The sequence below is a fragment of the Schistocerca serialis genome, chromosome 5, assembly GCF_023864345.2.
Source record: "Schistocerca serialis cubense isolate TAMUIC-IGC-003099 chromosome 5, iqSchSeri2.2, whole genome shotgun sequence".
In the NCBI taxonomy this organism is placed as follows: domain Eukaryota; kingdom Metazoa; phylum Arthropoda; class Insecta; order Orthoptera; family Acrididae; genus Schistocerca; species Schistocerca serialis.
Window position 1 is genome coordinate 361,483,412 of NC_064642.1, and position 23,769 is coordinate 361,507,180.

Here is a 23,769-nt window from a genome sequence, read left to right on the forward strand (position 1 = left end):
TTCTTCATCACTGCTGAATCTTTGGAAATGAAAGTAACAACACAACTGATTAGATATACAAACAAGAACATAAACCGCTAACACACTGATTTGGAATGCTTAAAGCTTGGAAAACAGATATGAAAGAAATTGGAAGATCTAATTAGCAAAATGAATTATGCCCATTTCAAACAACAACACAAATCGAAACAGACAGTGAAGATTGTTCATACCAACAAAATACCAATTTTAAAATATGGTGACAATGAAGTTCAAATCTATTACAACTTTTTTGTCATCACAAATTTTATGGCAGCATACATTACACGCAATGTAAGGATATGTTTGTAAAGCATTACTGATCTAACATTTTGGGAAAGATAGCAGTCTGTTTTTTAATTTAATATTTAGTAAGGAAAAGGGAGCATGGTAGCAAGGGATTAATTTTTGTTGCAGAAAGGATGTTTTATCTTTTAAATAAAAATAAAAATCTGTAAAAAATAACTTTATTTTCTTACAGGTCTTCAAATGAGAGCAACCCATTCGCTTATTTCTTCATTCTTAACAGTCCACAATTAAATAACTAACGATATTCAATATGAACATCGTACAAAGAGTGAAATGACACAGTTCATTATACATTGTTATTTTGTTCTTTTCAATCTCTGTTTGAACAGTGCTACAAATAAATAATCAACGTTCAAGCCGAATAAATTGCACAAATTTTATTAATAGTTTTGTTAATCCCACTGAACCAACTGAGATTTAAATCTTTTAATTCCATGTTCATAATAATAACAGTTGATATGGATTACAGTTGAACATTCGTACCAATTGAATTTCCTGCATTTGATCTTAAAAATTCATAAACGTACATCTGAAAATATGGGGCAAAATTGAGTTCACTGTCTAACATGAAATTTACATTCATTATAAAGTATTACAAGCAACAAGTGAGTCAAATTTTAAAACATAAATTATGAAACTTACACTTCTTACATTTTATCTCAAATATATTTATCCTATACAAAAGTATTTATTACATTTTTTTACATTTTTACAATTATGTACAAAATGTAATGTCTTTAACATGGTTGCTCATTTCTTTGGTTTAGTCAGCTTATTTAATACACAAATATATATGTACACATTTTTCATGTCACCTGTACAGTGGAAATACCTCATGTTTTTATTGCAAACTGATACATGTGGATGAATATAGTTCAGCAATCATGGAGCTTCATGTGAGAGATTCTGTCAGAAAAATAGCACTGTATCAGAATAAAATAATTTTTCTCATGGTGTGTAGTACTGACTGAAGGGAACTAATCATGCTTCACCAATGTTTTCAGTGATCCATTTTATTATTCTTTAATTCATCAGTGCCTGTAACTTAATGAGAACAAGAGTTGTAAACAAAAGTGTTTTGTTTGTAAAATTTAGATTTCCAAAACAAATTCTGTTAACTGAAAGCATTTGCATCTCTGAAGAAAACCAACTCTCCACTGCCTCATTTTCTCTCAGTACATTTCAGAACATCTCATCCTCTTTATCACTAAATGTGAGTTGTCACCCCTTGGAGCAATATCCAAGAGTTAAAATGCGCATGACCTGGAAGTTCTTCCATTAAATATATTAACTGAAGCTGGTGTGTTTATCAAATTATGACTGAATGTAGTTATACAAGTAATTGAATTATGATGGACGTTCCATATTTAAATGCAAGTGTAAAACATTTGTAATAGTTTATATAGTTATGAGTTATAAAAACCATAACATCTAAAATTTTTTTATACATCTGATGTATATTACACTTGTTATTGTTTTACATTGCTTACTGCAATTTCCAAAATATCATGAAGCTCTGACATTAACAGCAATTTCACTTAAGCATTCATGACTTTAGTATTCATGCATATTAAGAAGTCTCATTCTCTGTTTACGAAGCAAAAATTTGTTCTTAAACTTGGCCTTTCTTTACGTTAAAAAATACTAGTCACTGCACCCTTTCTTTATGTAAGAGACTCTAGCAGATCGTAACAATGAGAAAAAAATGAATTCCAGTATAATATATTTTCAGTCTCAACAGAGCTATGAAGAGGAGTAACTTTTTAATATCAATGACCTTGTAAGCTAGCACTGTCTTGAAATATGTTTCCTAATGCTGCAGAAAATTTTACTTTTTATGCCTGTTGCACAAATAAATATCAATTAATGAAGTGCAAAGTGAACTAGTTTAGCACTGAGAAACAACTCACTAAAATGAAAAGTTACTGACAGATATAAAACATCACAATAATTCAGGATAAAAGTTCATTTCCACCAGCACTCTTCTGTTCTCATTGAGTTTATAGCAGGAAATGTGATATACACAGAAGCATGTAATCCCTTAGGGGACTCTTTTCTTTTAATGGGAAACATCACATACACTTATGGCATTGAGTCAGACCAGTTTCATAAACACTATAAGCATTTCCTTAGCTGTATGACTCTAATAAGAAGGTCTATACTTAACACAGAAGTCCTTTGTATTTATCATTACACTGGATATATCTAAGTGTACCTATAACACACACAGTTACACTGTCTCATGCAGTATTTAAAAGCAATAATATGTAATGAAATAACAGTGCGACATTCACAGAATTTTGTTTTGCACTGCCACACAATTTTTAGAAACTGACTTTGCACATGAAACAGCTATACAATATTTCTGCATGCTCTGGAACAACAATAAAGCTATAGCAAAAACTGGCTGAAAGTTAATACTGGTTAGGAGTCAACAAATTGAAATACCATAAATGTGATGTAAATCAAAATTTTCTTATTTTAAAAAATATAATGATTATATGAAAATTTTGTAACACTTCACTGTAGTCTCATAAAATAGCAATTGGTGTTCTTTTATTAAGTCTCAGAGGAATACTGTATGTCAAAGTATGTGCATTCTGCAATTCTAACCCATTCTTTTTTTCATTTTGATCATCTGGTATGCTATAACATGCAGTTTCTACCAAGAATTTTATACTGCAGTAGCACAGTTTCCTATTCATACCCAGTTTTTGAAAAGAATCTACCTTATAAGAAAAACATTAGGAATTTTTTACAACTGCCCGCTTAGCAAGACTCAGAACAGATATGAAACATGCACTCCTCGAACATTCACACTGTGTGTTAAGAATGCTATTGTAAGATACTATTGGAACACAGGAGGGAAACAAGGACTATCAAATAACACCTAATTCTAACAAAGATGTGGGTATCCACACAAAACAGGAGTGTATATATATACTTTTGAAATACTTCTGTGTGTTTTAACTGTACTTATGTTATGCAGATAAATTGTCTAGTTATGTGATAATTATTCTCACTGAATTTGGATATGTTAGTATTTCATTTTGAAACAGTTACAGGAACTGTGAAATGTGAGTTGCATGTTACAGAAGTAATATAAAATCATAATTCATTAAATTTAATTAAAGGGCTGATGACACTCTTTGTCACTTGACATTAGTCCACTAAAATTGAGGCAAATACTGTAAATAACAACCTAATTAAATCACAGTGTGTAGATGCTAAGAAGTAACACTGCAGCGATCATGGGATATAAGCTACAAGAATCTCCAAAATTAGAGTGCTTAGACAAAGACGAACTGCACTTATATAAATAATTAACTTGTTCCCATAATTTTTTAATGTCAAAAAAAACTTTCAAACTACAGAAATAAAAGTTTTGGTGTTGTTTATTGTTCGTCCATACACTTGCAGTATCTTGGAATCAATATGCCAATTAATCTGACTATTATAATTGTTCTTAAATAAGTTTTTCATACTTACCAGTGAAGACATATATAGGCACACTTGTAGTGAACCAACTATTTATAATTCTAGAAATAGTTCAGTGCAGATCTAGTAAACATTTCTCATAATAAAAGGGCACAGATTTTTGTATTAGTTGTTCATGGTCTCCAGAGCTTTCAAACTATTATTTTCCTTTGTTTTGGAACTTTCATTTGAGGTCTTTTTCAAAATCCTACCCTATGCAACAGACACTTGTCCTTACAGAGTGTCCAATTAATCCAGAGAAGACTACAGTGTGCAAAAACACTGACACAACAGGAAGACCACAATATCTAGTTTCACAATAAAGGCAATATGATCCTCAGATTGCTGATATGGGTTCAGAAGTAACAGTTTATGGCTTAGTGTCAAGTTATTACATACTAGTAATGATATGACAGTAAAAAAATCTCCAGTTTCTGAATCCAAACAGGTATTTGTAAAACCACCAAGGATTTCTGTAAAAGCAACAGGTGTTCTAGTGCATACAACAATAGCAATATATTAACCTATTTAAGGTTTTCTTACTCAACACAGAACAGCAAAATATTATGTGGTGGTTGATGGTTACTCACTTCTGATGGAATGCAAATGACAAAATTTCCAAATTAAATTAAAACAGGTTGTCATAGTTTATTGATGGTAACATTCGAAATTAGTGATATTTAGTGAGTCTGTGAGCAGAAGGCAACTAAATTGCACTCTCTTTGAGCAAGGAAATTATTGCAATATAATGAAATTTTGAGATCTGTGGACAATGATAACATAATACTGAAACAATCACGGCTCCTTTATAATGGTACACACTGCAGTTCTGTCAGTAATAAGCAGTGGGTATTAAGTAATTACATGGCATGGGTGAATTTCATCACCAACAAAATTAACCTACATGATTTAAAACGTGAATTTCATGTAAGTTGGCATCACAACTGCAATTCAGTTTTCACTGTCACTGCATTATCTCTTTCATCAGTTCACTGGTACTATTCTTGAAGAGCTGTAAAATAAAAATAAAATCTATTGAAAAATAGATTACTAATTGTAACAAGTGTTGAGCAATAAGATATAGAAAAATTTTAAGGTTATCAGTTGTTCCACTTTTTTATATTTATTAACTTTATAATCAGATCCACATTACTTAGCAATCATGACTGAATGTGTCAGCACTGTATTCTATATCATATAACTTACCAAGAAGTTATTTACAACACTTTTTATCATATATCAGATAAACAAAATTATTTATAACAAGAACATATGAAACAGATGTAAAAAAAAATATTATTTTGTACAATCACTTGATTCACTATTGAAAAATACTCCAGCACAGTATGACGGTTGCTGTTTCAAGTCCTTCACGGTAATCCTTCTGAATAATCCTGGTCACAGAAACAACACTTCTCAAGGCAGTGTGTTGAACATTTTAAGAGTAACCATTGGAAATAATACTGTAGAAGTGATGGTTTTGACTTAGTAAGCTGTGTAAAAATTGTGAGCCACTGATGCCCTCTGCTCTACTTCTCTTTGTGGCACTTTAAACCAATGTGTTATCCACTCATCCATCATTTAAATTTCCCTTATTCTGTGAAGACAGCTATAGCTCCAATTACAGCTTTTGTAAGTATTTGCATCATGCAGAAGTTGCACCACATGTACGAATGTAGGTAATTTTTCCGTATTCTTCAGTCTTGGATAACACGCCTCTTACTAACTGAAAGTAATTCATGTACTTTCAGTCACTGATACATTCCACAGCTACATCTACATCTATATCTACTTAGGTACTCAGCAACCCACTGTATGGTGCATCGCGGAGGGTACCCCGTACCACTATTAGTCATTTCCTTTCCTGTTTCACTCGCAAATAGAATGAGGGAAAAACAACTGTCTCTGTATGTGTCCTAATTTCTCATATTTTATCTTCATGGTCCTTACGTGCAATGTATGTACGTGGCAGTAGAATTGTTCGGCAGTCAGCTTCCAATGCCGGTTTTCTTAAGTTTCTCAATAGAGTTTCTCAAAAAGAACATCGCCTTCCCTCCAGGGATTCCCATTTGAGTTCCTGAAGCATCTCTATAACACTTACATGTCGTTCAAACCTACCAGTAATGGATAAGAAGGAAGCAAAAGAACTTTGGATTAAGACCCAAAAACAGAAACATGGCACAACCTAATGATGCTGAAACTGTGTTTAAAAAGAAGTTCTGCAATCACGGGTTTGAAGAGGAGGCAGATTAAACTCATGGTAAGTTTAAGGAATGGCCATGGGAACTTCCAGAAACATTCATACAGAGTAGGAAATGAGATAGAAGCCCCAAAGTAGAGACTATGAGGTGAGGGACATGAAACAGCATCACATACACAAAATGTTTCGTCACTAATTCCTGAAGAAATTGTGTGTGGTAAAGGGTCTCCTACTACTCTTCAAGGGTACTGGAAGTCATTACTAGAATGGCAGAGAGAGAGCTTGCACAATAAACTTAGTTTATTTAGTGCTGGCAGCTGGGGGGTAAATCCGCTGTTGTTTTCTCTCCCTGATTAAATAAAAATCAAATCAATTGAAAGAAAGATACTGATGTACTGCTGAAGTGTACTTCTTACATCACTGCAAAGATGAATGATACAGATATTAATGTTGGTTGTGTTCAGAAACAGCTAAAATTGTTAAAATTAAACCAGGCTCCAGGCTCCGAGGGGGTTCCCATCAGATCCTAGAATGTGTGGCTGGATTAGCTCTCATTTTAATCATAACATACTGTAGACCCCTTGAACAAGACACTGGAGAAAGATAACAGAAGTGATCCAATAAAATATTGTGTTATTAACGTACATCTGTTTTTTGCCCCAAAACATATTCTGATTTCAGACACCATGAAGCATCTCAACTAAAATGACCACCTTCATGTCAACCAGCATAGATTCCAAAAACACTAATTGAGCTAAACCCAACTTTTGGTTTTTCTCACATGACACCCTGAAGGACACGGATCATGGAAATTTAGTACATACACTATTTCTTGACTTTCAAAATGCACATGACTCGGTATCACATCAAAGTTTATTAACAAAATTATGATTATATGCAGTGTCAAAACATCATTTGTGACTGAAGTAAGGACTTCTTGGTAAGCATGATGCAGCAGATTATCTTGGATGAAGAGCCCAATAAAAGTAGAGGTAATTTCATGTGTGCTCCGGGAAAATAGTAATTGAAACCTCAGACTACTCATAAATAATGCTGTTATCCACATTGAAGTGCTGTCTGAAAAAAGCTGCAGAAATGTTACATCAGATCTTAAGATTTCAGAATCTTTCGATTATCGGTCAGTTGCTTTAAATGTATAGAAATATAAAATCACGTACTTCAGAAATGAAAAAAAAAAGAAGCTATTATCATATGACTGAAATATTGATGACTCTCAATTAGAATTAGTCCACTCATAAAAACAAATTATGGTGGCATGAATGGTGGCACACTTGTTTAACTCACAGGAGAGCATAACAGAAATGTTGAAAAACTTGAATTTGCAGACTCTTGAAGACAGATAGCAAAATATTCCACAGAAATCTGCTTACAGACTTTCAAGAATCAGTAACCAGCGAGAAATCGAGAGATGTTCTTCAGGCGCCTATGTATAATTCCCGGTAAATTACAGCATGCATAGACTCATTTCAGAAGTCATTCTTCCCATGCTCCTAAGTACCATGCTAAGTGCATGCACTTCAAAATGGTTTGAAGAGTATGCAGAATGATTCCATGATGATGCTACAAACATTCAGGAATGATGGAGAAGGCTAAATGTATCAATTTGAGGTAACGGCTCTGGTCTGAAAACGACCAAACTGAAAGTTACAGGCGAAAATCATCCTGATATCTCTGACAATGGAATACATGTGCAAGTACTGTTGTGGCTATGATTGTAGGGTAGGAAACTTTCATAGGTGGTAGTATTGACCAGAACAAGAAAAAGATGTTCAGATGTGTGTGAAATCCATGGGACTTAACTACTAAGATCATCAATCTCTAAGCTTACACACTACTTAACCTAAATTATCCTAAGAACAAACACACACATCCATGCCCGATGGAGGACTCTAGTCTAGTAAACATGGACTCTAAAACGCATACCTCGAGAGCTTTGAGTACGTGTTCACCTTCGGTAGTGTGAAACACATGTGTTTTACTGCAAGCTCTTTGGTTTCTGAACATCTGGAGGTAGTAGTACAGACCATAAACAAGAAAAAAAGTTCAGTAAATACGGGCCCTAGAATGCATACATAATGAGCTATGACTACTCATTCATTAATGCTATTTTGAAACATACACTATGTGATCAAAAGTATCCGGAAACCCCCCAAAAACAAGTTTTTCATATTTGGTGCATTGTCCTGCCACCTACTGCCAGGTACTCCACATCAGCGACCTTAGTAGTCATTAGATATCATGAGAGAGCAGAATGGGCTGCTCGTGGAACTCATGGACTTCGAACATGTCAGGTGATCAGGTGTCACTTGTGTCATACGTCTGTATGCAAGATTTCCACACTCCTAAACATTCCTAAGTCCACTGTTTCTGATGTGATAGTGAAGTGGAAATGTGAAGGGACACGTACAGCACAAAAGCCTACAAGCCGACCTGGTCCGTTGACTGACAGAGACCTTCGGCAGTTGAAGAGGGTCATAATGTGTAGTACACAGACATCTATCCAGACAATCACACAGGAATTGCAGACTGCATCAGGATCCACTGCAAGTACTATGACAATTAGGTGAGAGGTGAGAAAACTTTGATTTCATGGTTGAGCAGCTGCTCATAAGCCATACATCATGCCAGTAAATGCCAAACGACACCTCACTTGGTGTAAGGAGCGTAAACATTGGACAATTAAACAGTGGAAAAAAAGTTGTGTGGAGTGATGAATCATGATACACAATGTGGCAATCCGATGGCAGGGTGTGGGTATGGTGAATGCCCGGTGAATGTCATCTGCCAATGTGTGTAGTGCCAACAGTAAAATTTGGAGGCAGTGGTGTTATGGTATGGTCGTGTTTTTCATGGAGGGGGCTTGCACCCCTTGTTGTTTTGCATGGCACTATCACAGCACAGGCCTACATTGATGTCTTAAGCACCTTCTTGCTTCCCACTGTTGAAAATCAATTCGGGGATGGTGACTGCATCTTTCAATACGGTAGAGCACCTGTTCATAATGCATGGCCTGTGGCTGAGTGGTTACATGACAATAACATCCCTGTAGTGGACTGGCCTACACAGAGTCCTGACCATAATCCTACAGAACACCTTTGGGATGTTTTGGAATGCTGACTCCGAGCCAGGCCTCACCAACATCGATACCTGTCCTCAGTGCAGCATTCCATGAAGAATGGGCTGTCATTCACCAAGAAACCTTGCAGTACCTGATTGAATGTTTGCCTGCAAGAGTTTAAGCTGTCATCAAGGCTAAGGGTGGGCAAACACCATATTGAATCAGCATTACTGATGGAGGGTGCCACGAACTTGTAAGTCATTTTCAGCCAGGTGTCTGGATACTTTTGATCACATAGTGTACCTCTTCTACTGAACAAGTGCTAACAGCTCTTAAGATAACCATTTTAGAGCCCATGTTTACCACACTTTTTTCTTGTTTTCATCTTTAATACCACCTCTGAAAGTTGCCTGCCCTATAATATTATCAACAACATTGCCGGTGTGTGTATTTCATTGACAGAAATATGAGACGTTTGTAACATTTTGACTTGTATCATTTCCACACTAGGATCCCTTACCTCAAATTGATGCATTTACCCTTCTCCATCATCCCTGAAGTTTGTCTAACATCAACACAGAATTACCCTGTATTTGTAAGAGTAAATCTTACACAAATGACAACTTAACAAAATAATTTCTTCATTTAATCAAGGTGATAGCACTGTCTTGTTGCTTTAATCATTCTGTCGTGTCATGGCTGGTCATATGTAACACAAATCACACACAGGGCCAGTTTAAGGCTATTGCAATCACTACAATCATGGGGAGCCCAGAGCTTGGGATGCCCCACCATGAGGCTGTAAATATTTGTTCTTACTTAGTAAAGTATCGTTACCTGTTATATATATATATATATATATATATATATATATACATATATATATATATATATATATATATATATATATATATATATATATATATATATATATATATATATATATATATATATATATATATATATATATAATGGAAGGAAACATTCCACATGGGAAAAATTATATATAAAAACAAAGATGAGGTGACTTACCGAACAAAAGCGCTGGCAGGTCGATAGACACACAAACAAACACAAACATACACACAAAATTCAAGCTTTCGCAACAAATTGTTACCTCATCAGGAAAGAGGGAAGGAGAGGGGAAGACGAAAGGAAGTGGGTTTTAAAGGAGAGGGTAAGGAGTCATTCCAATCCCGGGAGCAGAAAGACTTACCTTAGGGGGAAAAAAGGACAGGTATACACTCGCACACACGCACATATCCATCCACACATACAGACACAAGCAGACATATTTAAACTGGCCCTAACACTCATGTTTAACTGGTTTATTGACAGCACTGGGGTTCTCTCAAAACTAATACCTTCTCAATCATAAAACAGTCCTTTGGCTACATTTGGCAAAATGTGCACTCTTTACATCAAGTATTGTGCAAGTCTTATGGTAGCCATGCAATTAAGTCTGTTAAACCTGTTTTTCTAACATGTAGTGATGTACCTAGTCAAGTGCCTTGTACAGGCCACAAAAAATACCAAGTGGAGTTATTTCATTATTTAATGTTTGAATAATTTGGTCACCTGAGTGCCTGTTCTATAGATTATTCAATAATCTTTGAACAGCTATACTCACCTCTTCTTCTAGTTTTCATTAGAGAATTATTATTTGTGCTTATCTGACAATAAGAATAAGTTAGTACACCCAGTAACAGTAAGAACAAGATGTCTGTCAGTGCTTACTTTTTTGCAAAAGGAAATTCACGACTATACACTATGACGAGCAATTTAAATTTTATGTATCTTCTTTCCTTACATACCTCACTTCTCTTCTTCAAAGTTGAAGGAGTCAAAGGCTTGAGTCCAGTTGAAGACTTCAGTCTGATTACTAGCACCAGATTTATCTTCTGCCCGACCAGTGTTCTCAGAGCGTGGACGGGGTATTGTCGAAGCTGTATCACTGCAGAAGAAGTCGTCATCAAATGGATCACTTTCACGTACAAAAATATTTATTGATTCCGACTTTTTCAAACTTGTTGATGAATCTGCTCTCATAAGGTTTGACATACGAAGTTTCATTCCTGGATGAAATTTATCATGTTTATTAGAGTCTTCACCACTCCACACTGTTCCAGGTGCTTTCTTATCACTATATTTGCTTTCAGAAAGAGTTTTTGGTGAAGGGATGAATTCACTGTCACCAAAGGGCATGCTTTCAAAATCAGCAAAAGCATGTTCACTGTGCGTTTTTCCTGTTTCTGAGGTGCCTGCAGGAAGAAAAACATCATCACTTAGTTTACCATTTTTCTGGTCGAGAACACTAGCACAAGCAGGTTCATCTACCACACTTGGGCCTCTACTGCACGGTTTGGTGTCCTCATAAGGTGACTTCCTGTGGTCACTTATATCACTTGATACACTTGATGCAAGCCTGATGCCATGTATTTCAGTAGGAGTAAAGTCATCTTCAAATGGAGATTTTCTGTGAGTTGAGCTCCTTGGAGTTCTAACTCTATTTGTGTCTTCACCAAGTGAAGACTGATAGGGTTCTGGAGGACTACTCAGGCCTATTTCCTTTGGCCGGGAATTAGGATCACTAGTATGGCTTTCCTTACCCTTTGCGAAAGTTTCAACAGAAGAACCAGCTGTTACAGGGAGACTGTGACTTGAGAGTGCAGGAGATCTTTGTTTTGTAGAATCTGATGCATCTGATTCTGCACCTTGGCTTTTGTTAATATCTATACCTACTTCAAATGGTTGCATTGTGAAATCATCATCGAATGGTGACTTCTGACTGTAGCTATATTCACTGCTTTTTTTGTATCGCTGAGTTCTCCTCGTATGGAGTGTCTGTGATCTCTGATCATAACCTATTTCTTTGTCTTGCCTGCGGGGCCTTTCTTGCTGTGGCCAATAATCATATTCCTGATCAGAATTAAAATATCCTTCCCGACTCCTCGGTCGCCTACCTACTTTTTCACGATATCTTCGTTCGGCCATAGTGTAGCTTCCCATTTTCTCAATACTGTCTGGCCTGTCTGAGCGTGCTGCACTTGGGAGAGAATGCTGTTGTTTTTCTCCAATTCTTGGCACATAATCGCTGGCTGGTCCTTTTTCTGGAGTCCAGCGTGATTCTGTTGCACTACTAGGCCGTTTTGGCCAATTCTGTTTCCTTCCCAAGTACCTGGGCGATTCTTCATCCCCTTGTTCACTGTAATCATCCTCCCATGGTAGTTCCCGAGAACGATCCCTCGAGTATCTATGATATCTTTCACCTTTCCACCTAAGGGTTTGCTCTGGTCGCATGTAATCTTCATCAGGGGGAACACACTTCCTGCTCCAAGGATATGGTCTTCCATCATGTTCAAGTTCTCTTCTGCGCCAGTATGCTTCCTCACGTTCTGCTTTACTTCGTCTATCACAATATTCGCGTTGTGAAAATCGTTCTTCTTCATCCCATGACACTGATTCCCAACTGCTTCGACTTTCACCTTCTCCTCTCCAAGGAGATGGGCGTCTTTTCCTGCCTTCTTCATACTCTAACCCATTCATTTCTCTGTGTTCATATCTCCTCCACCGCTCGTCGTCTCTTGGTGCAGTATATTGTTTGGATCGAGGTTTTCTAGATATTTCATATTCTTCTTCTTCCTCTTCTTCATCTTCATCAACAGATCTGTCACGCCACCTCTTATTCACAGTAACCCATCCGTGGTCTTCATTGTCTTTATCATCCTGTTCCCAAGGGGATGGATCCCTTGAACTTCTCTGACCACTTTTCCACGGAGCAGGTCGTCTTCTTCTTGCTGTCCTTTCTTCATGGTACATTCTTTCTTTACGGTGAATACCATCATCATAATATGGCTCTCCATCACTCCAACCATTTTCTCTCCAAGGCCTTTCTTGCCATGGCATACCATCTGCCCTCCTGTCTTCCCAGCCTTCTTCTTCTTCATCATCATCACGCCACTGACCTCGTGCTCTCATTCTTCTTCTTCTTTCCATTTCTTGTTCTCTTTCCAAATGATCCTGGTAACCAGCTGGAGGCATTCTCCCTGTTTCTTTCCCATCAGATGACCATGGTGAAGATACTTCCTCTCTCTGCGTATCAGGTGAAGTCTTTTCTGGTACAATTGAGTCAAATTTTGCCCAACCCTCAGCACTGGACACACCTTCAGCTCTGTCATCATCCTTATCGGGAGAGCCAATATCGTTGGTGGCGTCTTCTTTTTCAGATACTGACGATCCATTATTACCATCTGCTGATTCTACTGCCTCTTGCTCGTCAGCATTCTTTGTGACAGGGCTTATTTCTGCGGAAAGTGGTGATGTGTGCTTTATTTCTTCAGCACTAGCTCCAGCATCATCTTCTAAAGCAGTTGCGTCTTCCTCTAATATAGTTGTTTCAATGATCGACTGAGGTTCACGAAGCGTCACCGCTTCAACAGTGGGCGATTCAGTGCTTTCACTCTGCTGTCTTGATAACGTTAACAAATCATCCTCTTCCTCTGGTTTGATACCTTCTGCAATACTGTCGTCTTTCTCACTTGACGTGTCGCCATCCTCTTTTTCACCGGCACCTTCATCTAGAGAAATCTCCCTAAGTGCAGCATATTTATCCTCAGCCTCCTTTCTTGCCTTCATCTCTTCTGCGGAACTTTCGGAGACTACTACTCGTTGTTTGGGTTCAGCATCTACAGAATCTGTGCTTCCTTTAGTCCGCCTATCATCTTTAGCTTCTTCAATCAATTCTCGGAATACAGCATATTTATCAAATGGTGCCTCCTGGAAAACATCCTCTAGTTTGTCCGATGAGTCTGTTGGTTCAAAATTAGTTTCAAAGTCTGCCTTAAACTCTGGTTCATCGTCCACCGACTCTCTCAGTGTGGCATATTTGTCTCTCTTAATCGCATCTGTCTCTGTCTTTGTTTCCTCGCCGCCATTTTCGGGGCCTTGAGCTTCTGTCGAAAGCTTGGAGAGGCAGTTAGTAAGTTCCTGGAGTGTCATGTTGGATAAATGCCCGGGAGAAACACCTAACGCTGCTGCTAAATCTTGCAATCCCGTTTTTGTGAGCTGACTTAAAGTAATATTTAGTGAAGTACTCGGCTTTTTCTTTCGGTCATCACTCGCTGATGTGGTTGTTGCACTCGAGGTTGACATAAGGATGGAATCAATTGTCGTCATAACTGGCGAACGAGCCTTGGGGAGGTGATGGAACTTGCCGCTGTCTGTGCTAGGACTTTTCTTCTGAGGTGGAGGTAGTAACGGAAAAGGTGTAGGTGTTAAGTAGTCGTCACTGCCTATAGAAGATTTTGCAGTGAGAGGTTGGGGAGGTTGTTGCCTCCTTGGTCTCTGAGGCACAAAGTCAACTTCCGGAAATTTTGGCCTTCTTGCTGGAACTGGGAGAGGTGGACTTTGTAACACGTCGATTTCATGAGGAGTGGGTGATGTCGACGTTTCGTAATTTTCTATATAGTCATAGTGAGGTGGTTCATCAGCGTGTGGAGGTCTAGGAGGTGGTTTCATCATACAGCTAATCTGCTGCCGCTTTGGAGGAAGTGGAGGTGGTTTGATGGCCGCAATGCTAGCTGCAGGCCTCGGTGGCGGTTCAGGGGCTATCTCTGCTAGCTCAGCACTGGATCCCGACAGCCTCGAGGTACTGTCACCGTCTCCAGAATCTGGGAAACTGGCGACCACTGGAGGAGAAGGGGTCACGGCACACCGATTGCGTAGCGTAACACCTTCCAAGATGCCCTGGCTTACTGGTGATTTTCTATCCGATTTTGATGGTGTCGGAGGCATCGGAGGCGTAGGACTCAGACGCACTGATTGTGTTGTGCTACTGGTTGTGCACGCGTCCACAGTGATCTGCTTTACAAGGCGTGACGAGGATCGTGGCGTTGACTTCGGGCTTGGTAGTTTCACCATTGTAGACAATGTGGTTTGTTTACTAAGCCGTGAAGTTTTACTCTTTGATTTGCTAAGTGTATCTACAGGACTTTCCAGTACGGATGGAGGCGCTGTAGATGACGATGGTAGTGTCACAGACTGTGTGGTAAGAACTGTGTCTACGTCTGTTTTCTCGGGAGGCAATGAAACTCTCAGTGGTCCGTGGAAAGTCTGAGGGGTGGTGCTTTCAGCCGAGGACATAAGCGTAGATGGTTTCACATCGTCCTGTGCTGGCACAGGTGCTGCAATGCCAGCAAAAACTTCATTCTTCTTTGGCTTTGCGAACATGGTAAAATCAGCGAAACCGGTATCAAAAGGGTCACTACTGCTGCCTAATGATGGGAACGAATTATTTTGAGGAAAATCGTCTTCAGCAAAGGGATCAGTCTTATCAAATGGATCAGTGTCTTCGAATGGGTCAACATCTAACACCAACGACTTTTTGGCTGACATTGTGGTTAGAGCTGAGGTAGTCAGTGGACTAAATGTGACAGTCGTTTTGTCACCACTCGACAGCACAGTACTTGTGGAGCACGGCAAATCACCATCTCCTGGCGTCAGTGCATTACTTCCTTTCTCAAACGTTGCCTGGAATAATGGGGCTGTAGCTTCGGAAGGAATTTCTGTGACTAAGTCCTTAAGAACTTTCTTTGGTGGATTCTTCAGTTCCTGGAAAAAGTCTTTTCTGTCCACATACGGCTTACTGCGGCCCGTACCAAGTGGGTCCAATTCAGTGAAAACATCAAACGGTTTCTCAGCTTTCTGCGCTGAAGGACTCCTCCGGGACTCCTTATCATCCTGGAATCAAGCAAGTATATTGGCATATAAGATACTGCTAAATAACTGAATATTTCAAATGCCTGCAGATTTGCTATGATGCTAAAGAAAACTTACTTGCTCAGAAAGTGGCTGTACTGGTGGCAAGGTCACAGTGTTTACAGAGGATGTTAATGGTGGCGTCACCAATTCACCTTCATCAAAAAGGGACTCAGTCTCTTGGTCAAACCAGTGCTTCTCCGGCTGTGCGGTAGGCGCCTGAGTTTGCACTGGCTTCACAGTACTTGGGGCAGGAGCGGGGAGTTGTTCACTCGTAGCTGCTCGATTGGTCGACCGCCTGTTAGTACCACGAGATGTTGCTGGTACGTTGAATGGGTCTGCTAGGGAACGAACAGGCTCCTTTGCTGACGGAGGTGGTGGCAAAATAGCTATAGGCTGCTTGCTTGACTTTGGAGTTGGTGCCGCTGTCGTTGCAGGGGCAAACGAATCCCCAAATGGATCACTTCCAAAAGGGTCTTCTCTGATAGACGAAGGTCCAAATGGATCAGATGGCGTTATTCTTTCCATTTGATGAATTCCTTGCTGTATGCTGTTTAGTTCAAATTCCAGGTCTAGAAGATCTGCTATAACCTCGGACGTTTGTTGAGCGGATTTAGATGAAGCAGCTGTTCCATTCTCTTTTACTGCTGAGTCTTCCTGAATAGTTCTCATCTTACTTGCTCCTGGCTCCAAGCTGCTTGCTCCATTCTAAAATCACACAGGAAAGCAACATAGAACAAATTACATTTCCAGAATCCTTACAATCACATTGGACAATAACAGAGTTGCAGGGTGTAATGTTTACCTTTGTGCCTGATGAGCCTTCTGAAAACAGCCCACCTCCCAACTTTATTTGGTGTTGCTCAATATGCTGCTTGGCTAACTCGATCTCTTTTTTTTTCAGTTCAAATACAACTTGAAACAAATCTCGCATTGCAATTACAACCTAAAAAAAGAATAATAATTTAGTACTGGTCAACAAACTGCAGTGTGGTACATGTACAATTTTGGTACAGTAACAAATGCAAAGTTACATTACATTTCAAATCAAAGATTACAGCTAACTCAAGTGCAGAATTTGACGTGATACGTGTGAATATTACGAAGACGTTCAATAGAGGGTGAGGTGGGGTGGGGGAAATTCGTTCATGTGGTGTACGGCAGGAGTTCAATTTAGTTGCTACCGTCATCAAAATAGTTAGTTCTTCCATATGTGACCCTTTTCGTAGTTCTTCCATATCTGACCCTTTCCGCCATTTCCGAGTGGGCTGCGAGTATTGTACTGGATAAAGTGTAGCAATTCGCAGAAGAAGAGTACGTGTTAGTTGTAATATTGTGTTTTATGCTGTCACAGCATAACATACTTGCAAAGAGGTTTGCTGTTCAATCCAGGCCGTCCGAAACTGAATGCAGGTATCTGCCCTTTCTTCACTGGCCTCATTCTGCTAACGAAAAGTATTTTAAACGTTGGGGTTCGAACTAGCTAGTTCAAAAGTCGAGCATAACGTCATCATCGCGATCTGAGATCAGTCACAAAGCTGGCCTGTTCCACCGGAAAATCCCCTAAAGAAGTAGGGGAAAAATATAATTCACCATACAGATAAAGGCGCATTTCTGTCGATCAAAACATAGTTTCTAACCAAAATTTTTCAATATTCTGCCTTACAATAGTTTTAAACACTATGGTAAGACACTGACATGAATACCACATTTTGCCGTCTGGTTAATTTCGCGTTCATTGCACACGGAGTGCTAATTCAAGTGGAGAAGAAGAAGAGAAGGAATCGAAATTATTTACGAGGCTTCTCGGTATTCACAACGGGCGAGGTTGTGCTGTGGTAAGACACAGGATGGTAATAAGAATAATAATTTCACTGTCGTTAGAACCTTACAGCAATAGACACCGTCAAATGCATAATACAATGCAATTAATAACAAAAAAGTGCAATAGCTCAGCTATTGACATTGAAATTTCATATTATAATTATTAAATTCCTTTAATTCATCCTGGAAGTTTCAAGAAATTTCTTTATAGGGGTGTACAGTTAAAATATCAGACGCCCGTCCGGTTAGCCGCCCGGTGGCGATTGCCGCGCAAACACTTTCTCCACGTGCGCGTACACGATAATTACTCTACCACGCAAACATTGGGGTTACACTCGTCTGGTGTGTGACGTTCCCGGGGGGGGGGGGGGGGGGGGGGTTCCACTGGGGGCCGAACCCTAGGTTCGGTGTGGGGAGGCAGTGGGGTGGGTGGACTGCTGTGACCTGTTATGGGGGTTGTGAACCACCAAGGGCTACGGCAGGGACGAAGCCTCTCCGCCGTTTCTAGGCTCCCAGTTCAATAATACAATACAATACAGAAATGTCAGACAGCATTTGCTCAATCACTTAAGACAACACGGTCGATATCCTTATACATCCTTCCCCAACGCAAGCTTTTGATCTACCTCTACTGAACTCAGTGTCAAGGCATGTTAAAACTCAATCTTCCTTTTTTTCGGTGTTCACCAGAAGTGGCTGTAGGGAAATCAAACAAAGCTTACTGCGTTTTGAACTTACTAGGAACAGCTCGTAGCCTTTTCTCGGCTACAATGAAAGCTTTTATATTAAATGAAAACAGCTTAGAAACGAATTTTAATGCACTGATGAGACTAAACATTGTGACTGTTACAATACTACCGTAAACTATCCTAGGTAAGTGCAAGCTACGGTAGTTTTCCTTGCAGCTTTGGCCGGGTACAGTCGTACCAGCATTACCTGTAGGTTACGTGTGTTGCATACCTATCGGGTGTTAGCTGATAACGATCTCTTTCTTTACATGAGCGATCAGTGTCTTACTAGATTCCCCTAACTCCGTCTAGAAACTGAGTGAGGACATATAAAGTTCTTGGTAACTTATAGAACATTTTTGTTCTACATAGTTATCCTCCTGTCTGTTACTTAGGAATAAACAGTATTTATAGGAAAACTGAAATTGTCAAAATTTAATTCAGATTTTATTCGAAAATTGTTGATTCATAACGTAGAATAGAGGGATGTTGTGATAACAATAAAAAAAATAATGAAGATTTATCATATAGCTCTAAAAACACTGTATCCCTAACAAAAAGGTAAAATAAAAAACCACAACACAAAAACATATCAAACATCGCTTCAATACTTCATCAAACTTATATAAAACATGTTTCTGTTATTCACAAACAACTTTCGCATTTATCAATAACAACAGGAAACTCTTGCCTTTGATCACGATGAAGAACATTCTATTGAGTACAAAATTACAACAACTGTAAATGTTTTTTATGTTTTTGCATGTGAACTGTACTTGCATCAAAAGTAATTGCTTTGGTCACATAAAAACTCAAAAGTTTCGCTATAGACTAATTTTTATTGCATCTAAAATGCGATTTATATTTCGTAAGAATATAGAATACACAGTAGACTTAACACTGAACGATATGCAGCGCTTACTACGGGCAAAACAAACAAAATGTAAAGAGAAGTCGTCGGCTCCCAGCTTGTCTCTCAAACATTCATTTATGTTCGTATCCCTACTGAAGCTATCGATACCACCCGTTATCCTACCATTTACTACGTCATTTATGCATTTTACCAAAACTACCGAACTGTACTTTTAGTAGGGCACAACTCTAATAACGTGTCAATCCAATTTTGCAACGCAGTACAGCAGCGATTCTCCACAGTATGTATTCGACAAGCCCTTGCTAGGTTTCTGGAGGTAAGTGGCACCAGATTACTACACGCGTGTCACGCAATCCCCGTAATTTACGGATCCGTGGTTTGTGGGTGCGGAATTGGCAGCAGATAGGGTCTCAGATGTGCCCCATCAGGTCCAGAAAAGACGAACTTGGTAGCCAAGGAATCAACGTACGTTCACTCTCATGCTCCTCAGACCATGTGACGTGGACAGTTATCCTCAAGTAAGCTGCCACCGCTGCTGGGGAAGACAGATGGCCCGCAATACTGGTGCCTTCAAGTACTACCACAGGTCCCATGGAAGCCTAGGTGAATGTCCCCCATAGCATAACATGTGAGGCATTCAAAAGAAAACGTACGAAACGACACTGTGGGTATAACTGAAGTCTTTATTCAAAGGGAATGACCAGAGGCACGAGCACAACTATTCCACTGTTTCACGAGCCGAAGAATTCCCTGTTCCCAGACTTCCTGTGACTGTGACAGGATTCAATCCTCCACTGTGTCCTCCAGTTCGTCGACCGAGTAGAAGCCATTCCCTTTGTGGTGTTTCTTTATCGCGAACCACACACATAGAAGTCAGAGGACGACATGTCTTGCTTACAGGATGGATGCTCAAGTCGATCCCACTTGAACCTGGCCATTACACTTTGTGTCACCTGGAAGATGTTTTATGAGGGGCGTTTGAAAAGTCCGTGCAAAGTCCGAGAGATGGTACCACCGGCGCGTATCGAGGTCATGTTTAGTTAGTAGCATCTTTGGAAAGAACGCACACCAAGTTTCAGCCATATTGGTCTATTAATTTTTGTTTGGCATTCGTGTGAATCAAGGAAGTCGAGTGATTGTCAAAAAATGGACGAAAAAGAATTTCCTGTGATGATTAAACATTACTTTACGAAAGTCAAAACACCTCAGGAGACTAAAGAGAAGCTTGATAAACATTACAGTGACTCCGCACCTTCGATTAGAACAGTTTATAAGTGGTTTCAAAATTTTCGGAGTGGCCATATGGGCACAAGTGATGTTGGACGTTCTGGACGCCCTGTGGAGGTTACGACTCCAGGAATCATTGATAAAATCAATGATAAGGTGATGGATGACAGAAGAGTTAAGGTGCGTGAGATTGCTAGTGCTGTGGGCATCTCGAATGAACGAATATTTTGCATAAACATTTGGACGTGAGAAGGCTATCCGCAAGATGGGCTCCGCGATTGCTCGCGCTTGACCAAATACGGAATCGTGTGAAGTGTTGCAAGGATGGTTTGCAGCTGTTCAGTAAGAATCCGCAGGACTTTAAGCGTCGTTTTCGTCACTGTGGATGTAACATGAATACATTACTATACTCCCGAGACCAAACAACAATCTAAACAATGGGTTAACAAGGGAGAATCTGAACCAAAAAAGGCGAAGACCATTTCTTCGGCCGGAAAGGTTATGGTCGCTGTCTTTTGGGATTCGCAAGGGACAATCCTCATCGACTATCTGGAAAAGGGTAAAACTATTACAGGTGAATATTATTCATCGTTATTGGACCGTTCTAAAACCGAGTTGCAAGAAAAGCGCCGGCGATTGGACCGCAAAAAAGTCCTTTTCCATCACGACAGTGCACCAGCACACACCTCAGCAGTTGTGGTCGCAAAATTAATGGAAATACGATTCCAACTCGTTTCACATCCCCCATATTCTCCAGACCTCGCTCCCTCGGACTTCTACTTGTTCCCAATTTTGAAGAAATGGCTGGCGCGACAAAGATTTTATTTAAACGAGGAGGTGATTGCAGCGACTAATAGCTATTTTGCAGACTTTGACAATTCCTATTATTTGGAAGGGATCAACAAATTAGAACAGCGTTGGACCAAGTGTATAAGTCTAAAAGGAGACTATGTCAAAAAATAAAAAAGGTTTACCCCAAACATGTAAGTAGTTTTTATTTTTGCACGGACTTTTCAAACGCTCTCGTATAGTTGAGCAAACATGTAGAAATCACAGGGCGACATGACATGTCTGGGCTGTAGGGCAAATGCTCAATTTGCTCCCACTTGAACTTGGCCATTACACTTTGTGTGACCTTGGAGGCATGTTATCATGGAGCAGAATTGTCACATCCGTCAGCAGCGCAGACCTTTTGCACCAGATGGACTTTAGTAGGCTATGGAGTGTCTCATAGTATGTGTCACTGTTAATGGTTTTTCCGTGCTCGAGGAAATTGGCGAGTATCGAACCTCAGATGTCAAAAAGACAGTGAGCATCATCTTGCCGGCTGAGGGCACAGTTCGGATTTTCTAACGGCGGTGACTTCACTACATTCGCGTTCCTGGAGGTCTCACCACATTATCACAAAGTGGCATATGGAGATTTCAATTGCTCTGGTTGTTACGATGTTTCGTACCTTTTCACTTGAATAATCCTTACACTACCCCCACCAGGTGGCATCCGTGACTCGGTGCTTGTTTCGAGCAACTGTTCGCCTTGATGACGGCATATCCGGGCACGACCATCGACCTGGTGTTACAAGGAACCTGATGTATCCAACGAGGTGACATGTTTCCATTGCTCCACAGTCCATTCTCGATGATCTCGTACCCACTGCAGTCGTAACTGATATTATCGTTGGATCGACATGGGAATCCGTATGGGTCATCCGCTGCAGAGCCCCACGTTCGACCATGTGCAATGAACGATGTGCTCCGAAGCACTTGTGCATGCACCACCGTTGTACTCCGCCACAAGTAGCCTCACGCTGCCTATCTACCTTTAGAGAGTGGGCAAGCCTCCATAGTCCAACTTCTGTGATGATGTGTGGACATCCAACGGCTTGTCACCTACTCCTGGTTTCACTGTCCTCCAACCTTTTTCGTAGCTGCTCACAACAGCAGTTAGCAAACATATGACCAGATTCAACGTTTCCGAAATGGTCATTCTCAGGCGCCAGACCGGAACAATCTAGCCTTTGTCAAAATCATTTACCGGTATATTAATGGATTTTCTATGTGGGCCTCTATCGTCGCTACAATGCTTCTCCATTCATCTCTGCGATGCGTATAAAAGGCGATTCAGCTGTCCCTACTCGCAACGCCTTAAATACCACATGCTCGCTACACACAAACTATTATTCGAACAGAAAAAATGAACCGGACCTTTTCGTAGTAAATAAACTGTAAATTTTGTACTGGGATACTTTTTCGCTAGAGGCCACAGTTTTCGAATTGTTTAAGAAAACGTACAAAAGTGACCTTCAAACGCGTTTCTCTCGAATAACTCGAAAATCGTGCCCTCCAGTGAAACATATTCCAGTACAAAATTTAACTTAAATTTCCTATGACAACTTCCTGTTCATTTTTTCTGTAGAGCTAATAGTCTGCGCATAGCGAGAGAGCCAATATGAAAATCTCGTGTGTAGTTTTTGAAGGCGATGCACGAAACTCATAGGAAGGGGCAGCTGGATCACCCTGTATACTTAACTACACGTGCGAACTAAGTTGACACAAGGCTGTAAATGGGAAATGCCTTTACGGTTGCTCTAACCAGCCACTGCGCCGAGTGTCAACCTAACTTGCGCGTGTAGTACTTACACTGAAGTGCCAAAGAAACTGGTATAGGCATGAATATTCAAATACAGAGATATTTAAACAGGCAGAATACGGCGCTGCAGTTGGCAACGCCTCTATAAGACAACAAATGTCTGGCACAGTTGCTAGATCGGCCACTCCTGTTACAATGCCAGGTTATCAAGATTTAAGTGAGTTTGAACGTGGTGTTATAGTCGGCGCACGAGCAATGGGACACAGCATCTCCCAGGTAGTGATGAAGTGAGGACTTTCTCGCACGACCAATTCACAAGTGTACCATGAATATTAGGAATCCGGTAAAACATCAAATCTCCGACATCACTGTGGCAGGAAAAAGATCCTACAAGGACGGGACCAACCGCGATTGAAGAGAATCGTTAAACGTGACAGAAGTACAACCCTTCCGCAAATTGCTGCAGATTTCGATGCTTGGCCATCAACAAGTGTCAGTGTGCAAAGCATTGAACGAAACCTCATCGATATGGACTTTCGGAGCCGAAGGCCCACTCGTGTACCCTTGGTGAATGCATGACACAAAGCTTTACACCTCGCCTGGGACTGTCAGCACCGACATTGGACTGTAGACACTGGAAACATGTTGCCTGGTCGGACGAGTCTCGTTTCAAATTTCATCGCGCGGA

General features: G+C 40.0%; 1 protein-coding gene across 1 annotated transcript in view; it reads right to left on the bottom strand.

The window, feature by feature from the left end:
• Positions 1-502: 502 nt before the first annotated feature.
• LOC126480752 (protein disabled) overlaps positions 503-23,769 on the bottom strand; it is an 82,439-nt gene continuing 59,172 nt past the window's right edge. Inside the window, exons 4-7 of the mRNA XM_050104034.1 lie at positions 16,645-16,785; positions 15,918-16,547; positions 10,898-15,821; positions 503-4,816 (exon numbers count right to left, since the gene is read on the bottom strand). Coding sequence (XP_049959991.1) covers positions 10,899-15,821; positions 15,918-16,547; positions 16,645-16,785 — 5,694 coding nt within the window. The 3' untranslated portion in view covers positions 503-4,816; position 10,898. The remainder of the gene's footprint in view (positions 4,817-10,897; positions 15,822-15,917; positions 16,548-16,644; positions 16,786-23,769) is intronic.